This window comes from Sceloporus undulatus, chromosome 5, assembly GCF_019175285.1.
Source record: "Sceloporus undulatus isolate JIND9_A2432 ecotype Alabama chromosome 5, SceUnd_v1.1, whole genome shotgun sequence".
NCBI lineage: Eukaryota > Metazoa > Chordata > Lepidosauria > Squamata > Phrynosomatidae > Sceloporus > Sceloporus undulatus.
The window spans coordinates 62,347,663-62,362,794 of NC_056526.1; the positions used below are offsets into that span (position 1 = coordinate 62,347,663).

Genomic DNA, 15,132 nt, shown 5'->3' on the forward strand with positions numbered 1-15,132 from the left:
GGCTTTTTCGCACGGAATCGCGGCTTTTCCCCATTAGCGCCTATGGCAATTCGGCTTACGAAGGCTTTTCGGGTTACGAACGGTGCCACGGAACGAATTAATTTCGTAACCCGAGGCACCACTGTAGTTAATTTCAGATTACATGTTTTTCTTCCAAAGTTTGTATTTTTATTTATTTATTTATCATTTACAGTAGAATTTGTAGTCTGTTTCAAGTGTGTTTAAAACTGGTAACTAATTGGCTTAATGCTCAGGTATATCAGTGACGTGACATTTTTATTTTTATTTTATTTTATTAAAGATTCTCCAAATGAGGAGGAAGCTAAACACTCTGCGAAGAAAAATAAGGTTTGTTTATTTTACATTTAGAAATGATACTTCCCAGTAATTTCCATTTAGAATATTAATATATGTTAAGGGTTGTTTGAATTTGTTTCCCTTCATATACTTACAATGCTGTTTTGCTCAATTTTAAATTAGTCTTTACAAAAGTATCATTAGCTTTTCTTCAGATTCGGAACTAACTTCCATAATTAGTTTGTAAACTCTGCAGAATCCTAAAAAAGACCTTTGAAAAAGGACATGGGGGAAATGTAGAATACTTGTGCTTGAATGGAAGTATTGCTACAACTGATAAAAGATTTTAAAAAATAATAAAATAAAGATGCTCCTTAAGTATGTAATTTTATGGATAAGTTATTGTGATGTGGGAAGTAAACATTTTTCTCTTTTTGTTTAGTTGGGGTTCCTCCTAATTTTAGTAAAGGGTTTTCATGCTGAATTAGTAACATTGTGAAAGAACACAGTACAAGTCATATTGATCAACAGCAATTTATACAATGCTAATCAAATCTAAAATCAGTCTTGTTATTAATCCTTTTCAGATTAATTATCCCTAGAAAATAAACATATTTTGCTCAAAGTTCTTCAGCATATTAAAATTAGTATGTAAATCTTTAGTGCCCTCATTTTTAAAAATTATTATTACAGTTAGGCTCTGATCATAAATATTTTTATTGGAAGCAAACTTCATTGATGCCAATGAGTCTTGTGTCTGAGAAAACATCTATAGGATTGCACTGCTGAAAATTAAGTGTTGTGTGTGCTGTTGAGTTGCTGTGGCTTAAAATACTGAAAAGTTGTCCAATAGAATAATTTTCAAGTCAAACTTTGAATGTGTTTGGATATGATGTTTAAGGCACACTAAGTGCACTTTTAAATTTCTTTTCCCTGATAATTTCCATTCAGTTGCTGTGGGTATGGAGGAATCATATATTTGTACAGTACAGAAAAGTGATGTGACATAATTTTTTACATTCTGTTTATTAAACATAAGCTAAATATGCTAATTCATAGATCCATCAGCTTAGCCCAGTGGGAAGAATGGTGATGCAAACATTTCTGTAAAACCCATATCACTATAAATATTGTCAGATTAAAAGTAGACCCATTTATAATGAAAGGTTTGGTGTGTGTTTCATTTTTGAGTGGTGCAGTGAGCAGGGGAGATGCTCTTCCATATTTGACTACACAGAATTCTCCAGAAGCTCTTTAATAAATGGTCAGAATTGAGTTTGTTTCAGGTAATTATAGCTGTATGTTTCCTCTGTTACCCTTTTTATGCTATTATTTTAAAGATTACAAATTTTTATAAATGATAATAATCCTGTACATGTTTGTTCCAAATTCAGTGGGATTTACTCTTAGGTGCTTACTTTATAGACTATAGCAAAGCATTTGACTGCAAAGATCAAGAAAAACTATGGATGGGTCTTAAGGACATGGGAGTGCCACTGTATCTGATAATCCTGATATGAAATATGTACATGGGACAGGAGGCTACGGTTAGAACAGAATATAGAGAAACAGAGTGGTTCCCAGTTGGCAAAGGGATCAGGCAAGGCTGCATCCTATCACCCTATTTGTTCATTTTGTATACAAAAAAAATCATACGAAGAGCAAGCTTAGTCTAGAAAAAGGAGGAAGGAATATCAGCAATCTAAAATATATGGATCACACCATACTACTAGTAGAAAACATCACAGGTTTGTCACAATTATTAAAGGAGGAAAAAGAAGAAAATGCAAAGGCAATCTTAATGCTGAACATTAAAAAAACCCCAAAAATAATGACCACAGAGGACCTACATACATTCAACCTAGGCAATGAGGAAATTGAAATAGTTAAAGAGTTCCTGTACCTAGGATCAACCATTGATCAGAATGGAGAATGCAATCAAGAAATCAGAAGACGAGAAATGGGAAGGGCAGCCATGAAAGAACTAGAAAAGATCCTAAAAGGTAAAGATATACAAAGGAGCACTAAAGTTAAAATCATCCAAACCATAATAATTCCCATCACTATGCACAGATGTGAAAGCTGGACAATAAAGAAAGTAGTTAAGAAGAAAATAAATTTGTTTGAGATGTGATCCAAGAGAAGAGTGCTAAGAATACAGTGGACAGCCAAAAAAACCAAACATACAGGTCCTTAAACAGATCAAGCCTGAATTCTCCCTGGAAGCCAAGATGGTCAAACTGAGGCTATTGTAGTTTGGCCACATGAGAAGACATGACTTACTAGGGAAAAAACAATAATGCTGGGAAAGGTGGAGGGAAGTAGAAAGAGAGGAACACTGCACATTAGATGGATAGACTGAATTAGGGAGATCACTGCTGTGAATTTACAAGACCTGAGCAGAGCAATAGAGGATGTGGTGCTTGGAGATATCTGATCCATAGGGTCAATATGAGTTGGGGTTCACTCAAGGTCAGTTAACAAAGGCGGGTTACAAACCACCATTAAAGTACGGACTCAGTCCGTCTAGGTTAAGGAATGTGTCAGTGCTTCCGCACCCCCCTAACCCTAGTACGGACGAGTCCGTACAAAATGGGGCTCCCTTCCACAAGGGGGCCGCCATGACGACGTCACGACGCGCCGCCTCTACACGGGGCGGCGCGACATGAGTTGGTCCGCGCAGGGCGCTAGGGCGCCCTTCTGCAGACCAGGAAGGAGCTCATTTCGGAGCTCCTTCCTGGTTGGCGGCGGCGCTTTGCTGTCGCTGGGCGCAGCCTTCAGACGACTGCGCCCAGCGAAGTTCTCCCCCTCCCCGCAGCCGCGGGGTGTCCTTGGGGCTTGAACCCCCAAGGACACCCCTTTTTCAGGCTGCGGGGAAGCGTCGTTTTGCTGCTTCCTCGCAGCCTGAAAAGCGGCGGATCGGGGTCTCAGCGGCTGCCGTTCTGGCTGCTGAGGCCCCGATACAGCGGAGAAAGAGGCGGGTGCAGCCTGCCCCAAATGGGCGGTCTATAACCTGCCAAAGTTAGTTTTATGAATTCTGAATAAGACGACAATCCCCTTACCTTTGAAGAGTATGAGAATTCCCATGCAATCTGTACTGACTGTAATGCAAATGAACTTACTTTTTTGGAAAGAGGTAGAGGCCCCATTGCATGCTTCCCTGCTACAGGGAAGCGAAAGTGTTTAAAAGGATGATTAGGGTTGCCAGTTGTGATGTCTGAAAAGTAGAACCCAAAGTGTCTTATATCCAGTTAGAAACAAGAACCAATTAAAAATTATTTGTTCAAAAAAATAATAATTATCAGCAGGCAGTGCTGTTAAAAACACAAAAGTTAAAGCAGTCTAAAACACATTTGAAACATGTTATATGGAAACTATGTCCTGTGAAGAGGCGCTTAGGGAACTGTGCATGTTTAGCCTGGAGAAGGTTAAGGAATGACATGATAGCCAAGTTTAAAGCAAGCTTGTTTTCTGGTGCTTTAGAGACTAGGACATAGAGCAGTGGGTCTAGACCACAGGAAAAGAGATTACACCTAAACAGGAAGAACTTCCTGATGCCAAGAGCTATTTGATAGTGGAACATGCTGCCTTGGAGAGTGGTGAAGTTTTTTTCTTTGGAGGTTTTTAATTAGAGGATGGATGGCCATCTGTCAGGATTGCTTTAATTATGGCAAGAGGTTGGACTGGATTGCCCTTGTGGTCACTTCCAGCTAAAGTAGATAGGAACAGGGCATTTTGAGTCAGATAGTTAAATAGTGTTTTACTCAGGAAATTAAAAGATAAGAATAAATAGAATGGTATCTATAGTGAGTAAAGATGTAGCAAAAGCAGTCAAAGGATATAATGTAAAGTCTGACCAAATCATGTCAATAAGAGTTGAGGGAAAACGCATCAACATAACCATAGTCCAAGTTTATGCTCCAACTACAGAGGCAGAATATTTTTTTTTTTTTGAAATATTCTATGCTGGAGTCCAGGAGGAAATAGATCACATGTCAAAACACCAATTAATTAAAGGTGATTAGAATGTAAAAATAGGAAATAGAGCAAGGATTATAGGAGAATTTGGCCTAGGATCAAGAAATCAAGCAGAAGAGTGACAGTTGGATTTTGCAAGGCTAACAGCTTGTTCAGTACAAAAACATTCTTCAAGAAGGCAAAGAAACAACTGAACACATGGACATCACCTGATGGCCAGTAAAATAGACTACATAAATGGAAGCAGAAGATAGAAAAGCTTCACTGTCTTTGCCAAAACAAGACTAGGAGCAGATTGTGGCACAGACCCTGAACTACTAATACCAAAATTTAGAATAAATCTAAAGAAGAATACTGAACTCATCATCGTGTCAAAATATAACTTGAAGAATGTCCCTATAGAATTTTAAGATAATGTAAAAAATCACATTATTGAAGCCTAATTGACCAGGAGGCAGAAGAACTCTGGCTGAAGCCAGAGACATTGTAAAGGAAGAATGCAAAAAGACTCTATTTACAATGCAAAAAGAAGAAGCCTCAATGCATAATATGAAAATGTTCAAACAGTCAGGAAGAGATGAAAAGTAAAAGATGGCCTGAAACAGACGGGTCAAAAGAAATGGCTGTTGGTCACTTCAAAGGCATGGTGTTCAGATGGTACACTCCCCCAAAGCAGCTGGAAGCCGCTACAGGAGACCCGAAGCTGCTGGAAAAAGGAGCAGTTTTAATCTGCTCCTGCTGACAGCCCGTTTGAGATCGTGGCAGTGGCCTGTTTTGAAAGCGGGCCATATGACCACCGCGGTTCTGGGTCACTTGTGGCTGGAGCTGCCAGAGCCCACTCGTTGCTACCTGTCTGCTTCAGGCCAAAGTCAGAAATAGTCAGAACCCTGAATGCAACAACATGTGATCAGAGACAAGAAATACTAATATAATAAACAATGCATAGAAATAGAATAGGACAACAAGAAAGGAAGAACAAGAGATCTCTTCTATAAGATCTGAGAAATCCAAGGAGATTTTTGAAATTGCCAAAATTTTCCAAAAATGGGGATGCTCAGCACCAACAGGAGAACACATTACATGATCAAGTAGAAATAAAAAGAAGGTGAAAACCTGGGTATTTCGTATCCCGAGGTACCACTGTACATGCGAGAACTATGTCGAAGAAATGAAAGGATGTAACCATTTTATTATTTTATGCTGGCTGTATGCCGTAATAAATTCATTCATTTGAAAGGATGGCAGATTCATTCAAGGAAGAATCAGAGTGGAGACTGCAGTTAAGAAATCAGAAGACGATTAGAACTTGGAAGAGTAGTTGTGAAGGAGCTAAATAAAGATCCTGGCATGTCAAGATATATCATTTAATACTATACAGTTGGCCCTTCTTATACATGGATTTTTTATACATGGATTCAAGCATACACTGTTTGAAAATGTTCAAAAAAAAAGGATAAATTTCAAACATCAAACCTTGATTTTCCATTTTTTTATAAGGGACACCATTTTGCTATGTCATTATATTTAATGGGACTTGAGCATACACGGATTTTGTTATACATGGGAGATATTGGAACCAAATCCCAGTGTACAACAAGGGTCCAGTAGTTTTGTTGTCCATTCCATCATGTTTCCCATTTCTATGTATGATTGTGAAAATTGGACAGTGACAAAAGCTGATTAGGAAGAAAATCAACTCATTTGAAATGTGGTTCTACAGATACTATGAATTGTTAAAAAGACAAATAAATGGATCCTAGAGCAAATCAAGCCTGCATTAGCCCTACAACCAAAGATGACTATAATGAGGCTTTAGTACTTTGGACATACCATGAGAAAACATAACTCACTAAAAAAGACAATAATGCTTAATAAGATAGAAGGTATTAGGACAGGAGGAAGACTGTGTTGCAGATGGATAGACTCAATTATGGGAGCTGAGTCTGCAAGATCTGAGAAGGGCAGTTGATGATAGTGTGACTTGGAGGTCTCTCATTCATAGGGTTGCCATGTTGGAGCCGACTTGACAACAACAACAAAGTTTGTTTTCTTGTTATGTGTCTAAAACTGGGTCAGATCAGTATGTTAGAAAATATAAGAACAGTGCACATCTAGCCCTATGTTGCATATTCTATCTGGCAATGGCTTTTCAGGATTTTAGAGATTTTTCCCATCATCTACTGCCTGATTCCTTTAACTGAAGTTCAGCCATTTTGTGTAGAAAGCGTGTGCTATGCCACTGTACAGTGGCCTTTCCCTACCATTCTTCTTAGCCGTACTGGTAAAAACAAGCCCAAGATCAGTATTGCATGAAAATGAAGGTCCGTGTCTCAGTACAGAGTCTGTGTGGCTTCTGTGAAATGGATATAAAAATGACTTCTTTACGTATAATGTGTTTTCTCTTATGCTTTCTGAATATTAGATTCAGAGGTTGTTGCAGTGTTGTAATTTTAAATTTTTGTGTTTTAGCCCAGACGACAGACCTGCTTAAACAGAGTCATCAGAAGTAGCTTCCATGATAGATTTTCTTCTAATAATACTTTCCTTGGAGAATCTTCTTACTATGAACACGAGTGGTTAGTATCAAATTATTGTCTCACATAGAAAGTTGTAGATTTTTGTAGATTGTAAGTGATATTGTGGTATTGTCTTTCTGGTGAAATAGTAGTCTAGATTTATTATCTATTGCTTCAAGCAGCCATCATGCATCATGTAGTATTCCTCCCCGCCCCCGGATCTTTTCAACTTGACTCTAACCTCCAAGTATATTGTTCAGAATTACTCTAGACAGGGGTGAAATCATACAACTCTTCAGATGTTCTTGGGCTGCTGTTTTCAGTATTCCATAGGGTTGGTGGAAGTTTCAGTCCAACAATATCTGGAAAGCTGCATAAGTTCCATACCTCCTCCAGAATATTTGTGGGATTTTGGAGACAGTGCAGTGTTTAGATAGCTTTGCATATATGTTTATGCAAGAATGTATGTGGTTTGGTCTGCTCATTTAGAGTACTGTATTTTCTGGCATATAAGACTACTTTTTAACCTAGGAAACCCTTCTCAAAAGTCAGGGGTCGCCTTATACACTGGGGGTCATCTTATAGGGCAGGTGTTGAAACTTCCGAGTTGGACTGGAGAATCTGCGGTCACCACATATGGTGAGGGGAGCTCAACAATGGCTGCATCCGAATCCCGACCGTATGAAAGCAGTAAGGGCGGTGCTATACAAGTATGGTAGAAGAAAATCCATTCACCAAGTTTCGTGGAAAGAAGTGACTTAACTTGGTCCCGATGATGAGGTGAAGGTGCACTTCACCAGGAATGTGTAAGTGAAGGGCGGATCAAGCTGCAGGCGTCCAGAACGCCCGGGGTATAGAAAAAAAGTCGTGTTTGCACTACCGCTCTGATAGTCTTGGAGACAGGGAGGGCTGGGCAGGCAGGAAGAAATGACCAATCCAAGCAGGCTTTGTATACAACAAGTTTTCCTGCTAAATACCTGCATGTCAAAAGCATTTGAATTAAAATTGCCATATTGAAATCAAACCTGATGTATTTTAATTTTTATTTGGTGTGCGTTGGAAGAAGGGTAGTCTTATACGGCGAGTATATCCCAAACTCTGTATTTTAACGGGAAAAGTTGGGGGTCATCTTAGACACCCAGTCATTTTATACGCCGGAAAATACTTATTACTTATTGTTCCTGGTGATATAATTTAGCCATTTATTGACATTTGAGCTTACACCTTGTAAACCACTTAGGGAGTGCATAAGTGCACTGATAAGCAGTATAGAAATGTACATGCTATTGGTAGTGTTACAAGAAGGAACTTCAGTCTTACAGGTTCCCTCCTTGTATGGTGTAGCTAAATGAAGAGATTGGTACCTTATGTGTAATTGCACATTGCCTATTTGCTGAGTATGAATAAACTGTGCTACACTGCAAAGGAAAATATGTTAGGCATATATGATCTCAATAAGGGGTGGTTAACCTGAGGGCTTGTATGTGCATTTTGCTAGACCTTGGAGGAGCACAACTTGCATTGCGCCACACAACTCAAAGAAAAAATTTGAAACATACCTTCTCCCAGTATCATCTAGGAGCTGTGGAAACCTTTTTGCCATGTTTTCCCAAACCATAGATGATCAAGAGTCACTTTGTGTTTTGTAAAAAGGAAAAAAATGAAGCAGGCCAAGCTCTCATGAGTCAACTATTAGTCCCCCATGGCACTTAAAACATGCAGTGGACTTAAAAAGAAAGCACGACACACCTAAAGTAATAGATTTGTAGAAAAATGATACCCATAAACACAAGATTTATTTATTTATTTCATTTTTAGGCTGCCTTTCTCCCATTTTAGGAGCCCAGGTACTAGTGGTGAAAGAGCAGGAAGTGGGTCATAAGGCTTTTTGTGCATCATTCTTGAACACTAAATTATCATTTAGTAGTAGATATAAATGAAACCAATATATATGTGTTTTTACCTTGTGCATTGATTGATTGGGTTTTACTGAGAATGTAATTTAAAATGCTGTTAATGGTAACTATTATTTCATCTTGTAATTATGTGCCATTGCACTTTTGCGTTCTGTTGAAATAAGTTCATTAAAATTAGAGCCCTGGTGGTGCAGTAGTTAAATGCCAGTACTTCAGCCACCCACTCACAAACCACAAGGTTGTGAGTTCAGTCCCAGCAAGGGGCTCAGGGTCAACTCAGCCTTGCCTCCTTCCGAAGTTGCTAAAATGAGTACCCAGCTTGATAGGGGCAATTAGCTTACAGTTGTAAACTGCTTAGAGACCGCTCAGCGAGGTATGAAGCTGTATATAAATGAAGCTGCTATTGCTATTAAAATTATTTTCAAATGTATATTTTTAAATATATTAAAATTACATTTCAGTGTGGAGATCAGCAAAATTGACACAGTTATTGGACACAAGAGAAGAGAGCTGGAGCTGTCATGTTCCATGCTAGCTAGACTGGCAAGGTAAAACAACTGAATAACAACCTTACTGAGCCTTCTAAAATGAAATAAACTGTGCTACCTAATCACAATATGTGAAAACAAGAAGTGTAAGAATATTAAATTAATTTTCCCCACAGTCTTTTATGATTCCTAAAAAAACCTTTGCTATTTACATGTGACTACAAAACAAGCACACACTAGAATGTACTTTGCTGTGAAATAGTATCATACTTACTGGTCATGTTTGCATTTCTTGCTAAATCAGAGGAGTCATATGATCCTTGTAAGATGTTGCTGGCCAACAGCTCCCATCAGTGTTAGTCAAAGTAACCTGTGGTGATGAATAGTGGGAGTTGAAGTTAGGCATATAGAAGGTTCCCACCTCTGTAGTAAACTAAAGCCCGATAAGCAGGAAAAAGCCTCAGCAAACCTAAGGCTAGTATAGTATGTTTCTCTCGTCTCCTTTCTTTCTCCTGCTCAGCTAGGAAGATGAGTGTGGAAGGTTTTGTTTTTAATGAAATGTGTTTGTTCCTTGGGTTCAGGGTAACAAACTTTGGTTATACTAACTATAGTTAATTTCAGATAACACAACATCAAATTATGGTTTCTGGAGATGGTGTTTGAAAAGTAATTATAGTTAGTGTTAACCACAATTCCAAGCCTTGATAACTTAGCAACATGAGATAAAACAAAGGCAAATATTTTCCAGACAGCTTCTTTGTCAGATGGAAGAAAAGGCATGTGAACATTTGAAATGTGTTTATCATAATGTTTGAAGAATATTCTTTAGTAAGAGCCTGTGATAAAGATACCTTTACAAAATATTTCAGTCATGATTACAGGAGGGAAGGATGGCGAGTAAAAAGCAAGTGCTTTTTCCCATGTACAGTAATGAAAATATTCCCCTATTCTGCTTCAGGAGCTTTTTAGAACCAGGATTAGGAGAATAATTTGGCTTGGAGAACAAATACTAAATCCAAGAAAACAATCCCTGTCTCTAGTTTAGGCTCTACATTAAATTTTATTAAATGGATAGAGTGTCATTGTGTAGGGCTTATATACTATTTTTTCTTTTTAGAAAATGTATGTAATTCTTTATGTAATTCTTATTTTTATGTGGATTAATTTTTACAGAATTCCTTCTTTATGCTGTGAAGCAGAAATGGCAGCCTGTCTTCTGATTTCAACTGTCATTATGGGAACTGACTTTTCAATAAGTACTACGCCTTTGGAAAACTTTGGTAAATTTTTTTTGTAAGTTTTGTTTATAGTTCATATAAAGCAATGTTTATTGATAAAATATTATTCTTTTTCCAGTAAAAAACTGCAGAATTATTGAAGAAATTTTTCAGGCTATGGTTATTTCCTTTTGACAAATACAGGATTTAGCTTAGACATCACTGTTAAATACTTCAGTGAGAAATATGTCTGAAGAGTGTTTAGGTAAGAATTTTTGTCATGATGAAATTGATGAGAAGTAAGGTAGAAGGTGCAGGCTTGGAGGTAGGAAATGGATAGGCAAAATGTGGACCTGCAGGATTGTTTCCCCCTCCAACCCCTGTCTCCTTTGGATTGCCATTTTCTTACAGAAATAGGTGAAGTGCCTCTCCTGGAAGACTCCAGTAGCAGCAGTTCACCTTTTAATTAAGTTGCAGCCCACCTCCAGTTTTTCTGGTTTTCTGTTTTTCATTTTTGGGCATTTTTGGCAGTCTTATGTGTCTACCAGAGGATCCCAGGGACAGAAATTGGTCCACTAATTCTCTGAGGTTGCCCATCTCTGGAGAAAGACCAAGATAAGTGAATTTCTGCTCCCATTTCATGTTGGCACAGGATGTTTAAGCTATCACACATTGAGTGTAGTATCCCCATGCAGATAGGCTTAGGCTGGAGCAGTTTTAAACTATCATGTCTGCTTGGTATAAGCGTAGCTTGGAGGTTCTCCACTGTACTAGTCATTGTCTGAAAACCAGGGAAATTTGAATCATTTACTGTATTTCTTTTCAGTCGTTGTAAATCATATGAAGGGGACATTGTGTGGTTATTGTGAGTTGAGTCGTTTCTATGGATATTCACCAACACTGGGTGTGTTCCAGGCCTTATTGCAGATGTCAGCACATTGGCATAACCTCTCCATAGTGATCATTTAGGAGCAGTTGCTTACACATAAGACATCTGCACAGTCACTGCAGGCAATTCAATGACGTGCAGTGATGCTCAGAGGTTGTCCCCCCCCCCCCAGTTAGTCACACAAGTCACATGGGAAGGGGGCTCAAGAGGTAGCACTTAGTGAAAAACACCCAATTTTTAGGCTGCATGACTTTTGTGAAGAGTACATGACAAAACAAATGTAATCAATATGTTAGCTGATAGCTATATTTGAGAGTGAGTCTTAGAATGAAGGCATGTGCTATCAGTGAATATATGAACAGTTCTAAACTAGCATTTGTGTTTATCATACTGCACTACATTACTACTTCTTGTTGTTTAATGTTAGGATCATCAGAAAGGGGACATGTTGTTACATACGTCAGGGAAGGAGAAGAGAAAAAACAAACTTCTGGTACAGCTGGCACAAGAGGCTCAAGGAGGAAGGTTTCCGATACTGCTCCTAGAAGAAGATCTGCTCGAAATATTAAAACAGAAACTTTGAATCAATCTCAGAGTTCACCAAAATCAGGCAATTCTGGCTGTGAAGCCAGTGGCGATGGTGACTCATTTGTGAATGCTTCTGGTGAAGAGTCTGAGAAATTACCTCCAAAACGGAAGGCTAAAAGGGGAGTAAAACAGCAGGAACCTTTTGTTAAAAAGAAACTCAGAAGTTCTGGACGCTATGGAAAAACATCTAGTGATGCAGTAGAAGTTGAAGAATCTGATGAGACAAAGATAACTCTGCTACTAGATAAAGGCAGTTTACCAGAGAGTAAAAATAGCACTTCTGGCTTTAGTCAGGAAAGTGATGTGGAGTCTCAGTCTGCTAATGGCTTAGAAAACTCCAAAAACTGTGTAGAATGTAAAGAGGAGCCCCAAAAAGACCTTGGTGAAGGGCATGACATCTTGGACATCATAGACACTGACTCGTGTACTCAAGATCCTCCTGTGCTCACCTTAGAGGAGGACATTGCTTCTTGTGCTCAAGATCCCCCTTTGCTTACTCTAGAGGGAGATTGTGAAAAATGTGAAGCAAAGGCTGATACTCTATATGACGATACTTCATTCTATAAGAGTAGTGTTGATCAAATAGACCAACCTTTACTAAGTATTTTGGATGAAGAATTAGGTGATGAAACTGTAACACTTACTCATCAGCCTAAAGAATTATATAGTCCTGCAAATGAATTGCCTACAAATGAAGTGGAATCTGTGGTAATAACAGAAAAGCCTTTAGATAGTCCAGGGGATGAATTGTTGGAGAAATCAGAATGTGTGCTAGTCAGTCCTACAAAAGCAATGTCTACAAATGAACTGGAACCTGCTTCAATAACAGAAGAGCCTTTGGATAGTCCAGGGGGTGAATTGTTGAACAAATCAGGATGTGTCTTAGAACCAGGTGATGTGTTGGTTGCTCCTGGAAATGACTTAGTGGAGGAAGCTGTAGACGTGGTAGTAACAGACAAATCATTGTCAGGTACTGCAAATAAATTCCCAGAGGAACTGGGATCCATAGCAGTAGCTTCTGAGCTTATGACTGGTTCTAGAAATGAGTTGTTGAGGGAAACAGAACCTTTAGCAGCAGAAGATACATTGGTGAGACCTGTGAGTGAAATCTCAGAGAGGCCACTATCTGTTCATTCTTTTAATAAATTGCCAGAAGGAAAAGAATTTGAGGTGATAGTTGAGGAACCATTAGATAACTCTGCAAATGAATTAAAGAAACTTCCAGTGTCATTAGAAGAAGAAGATGCTAAAAGTGAAGAAGAAGCAATTAGAACTTTAGATCATAAAACTCCTGAGGGAACTGATGTATTATTAAATATTTCTTCAGAAGAGCAACTTGAGATACCTGTAGAAAAGATTAGTGAAGAATCTAGAGCCAATGCTTTGTCCAATATATGTACTCAAGAAATAAAACATTTTAGTGAAGATAATACTGAGATAGTAGCTATGGAGTGTGACTCATTCAGCAGTGATCAGACTGACTCTCAGATAGACCAGCCATTAATGATTGAGTGTCTAAAGCAAGAGACAAATTCTGTGATACATGACACTGAACAGTCTACATCATTTTCAAGTCTTTCTGACAAGAAAGAAGAAACAGAAAGCTCCATAGAAATTAAAAAAGATAAAAAGATTCGAGTTAGAAGGTCAAGATTTCACTCTCCATCAACAACTTGGTCTCCCTCCAAAAGGGAGGGGAAAAGATCTCAGTCTCCATCTCCCAAAAGGGAAATTGTGTCTGAAAGCAGAATGTCTCGGTCTCCCAAAAGAGATACTTGCAAAGAAGGGCAACAGTCTCTATCACAATCTCCAAGAAAAGATCCTCTGATAGATGAGATGAGATCTTTACCTGGTTCTCCAAAAAGAGATCTTTCAGAAGGAGTATCTCCATCCACTTCACCAAAAAGAGATCTGATAGAAGGGAGGAGATCACCACCCAGTTCTCCAAAAAGAAATTCTCTGAGAGAAGAGAGGAAGTCTCCACCTTGTTCTCCACAAAGGGATCCACGGAGAGAAGGGAGGAGGTCCTGGGTACAAGCCAAGGAATCTTCTCCAAGGCACAAATGTAGATCACAAAGTAGGGACAGAGAGAGTGATAAAGATGGGCTTAGAAGAGATCATGAAAGAGAGAGAAGTAGAAGGAGATGGTCACAGTCACGTTCAAGATCTCGATCTCGTTCTCGTTCTCGTTCCCGGACAAGAAGCAAAGGTCCATCATTCCCTAGAAATGAGAGAAATAGCTATTCACCTCCCAGATGGAAGGAACGGTGGACCAATGATAGCTGGAGAGATCCCAGAGGAAATGATAGATATAAAAGAAATGAACAGGAGAAACATACTGAAAGTATGAAAAGAGAGAGGGACAATGCAAGCAAAGATGCTGACAAGCAGAGTTCTGAACAGTATAGAAAAGATTATCCAGATTGGGTAATGGAAAGGATAAATTCAGTTCCAGAAACAAGGAACAGAGATAGAGAAACATTTAAAAGCCAACCGTGGGAAGAAAACAGACACAATAATTCAGGGCCTCCATGGAATAGAAGCTTTGGATCAGGTTGGAATTCAAATCGTGGCAGGGGTGGCCGTGGAAGGGGCGGCCGTGGCAGAGGTGGCTTTATGTGTGGAGAACAGGCTGAAAATCGCTGGCAAAGCAGGAAGCCCCACTCAGGGAATTCAGATAATGCTGGACATGAAAGTTCAAGATTTACAGAGCATCAACCATATAAACGAAAGCCAGAACAGGATTTCTCCTTTGATACACCAGCTGATAGGTCTGGATGGACATCTGCATCAAGCTGGGCTGTAAGAAAGACTTTACCAGCAGATGTACAGAATTATTATTCAAAAAGAGGAAGAAATTCTTCAAGCCCACAGTCTGCCTGGACAAAAGAAGAAGTAACTTCTGAGCAAGGTATTCCCCCCCCCCCGCGCGCGCGCACACACACACGGGTTTAATTGAGCAGAAATTACAGTTTTTTAAACATCTATTTTAATTTAAACCAGATATCGGCTATTGCATTCTGCACAAAGCTCCAATCAGAATAATTTGTTAAATTCACACCATTAAAATGACTGTTTTCTTCTGTATGTTTATTGCTTTCACATTCTGTGTTGACCAAACTGAATGTATTGTTCTTAAAGTTTCCAGGGCACACATGCATAGACCTTCTTTAAGTAAAAAAAATGACAGTATAAACTACCATATATACTCATCTATAAGTTGACCCCATGTATAAGTTGAGG

The 15,132-nt window shown here is 38.8% G+C and overlaps 1 protein-coding gene across 5 annotated transcripts in view; it reads left to right on the top strand.

Moving 5' to 3' along the window:
* Positions 1-15,132, top strand: part of SCAF11 (SR-related CTD associated factor 11) — a 42,265-nt gene that overhangs the window by 16,475 nt on the left and 10,658 nt on the right. For 4 of the 5 annotated variants that reach the window (XM_042467309.1, XM_042467306.1, XM_042467308.1 and 1 more), the window contains 5 exons: positions 302-348; positions 6,745-6,851; positions 9,169-9,255; positions 10,369-10,475; positions 11,729-14,800. In XM_042467309.1, coding sequence (XP_042323243.1) covers positions 302-348; positions 6,745-6,851; positions 9,169-9,255; positions 10,369-10,475; positions 11,729-14,800 — 3,420 coding nt within the window. Of the gene's footprint in view, positions 1-301; positions 349-1,458; positions 1,584-6,744; positions 6,852-9,168; positions 9,256-10,368; positions 10,476-11,728; positions 14,801-15,132 lie in introns of those variants that run through there. The other variant, XM_042467311.1, reaches the window with a different exon arrangement.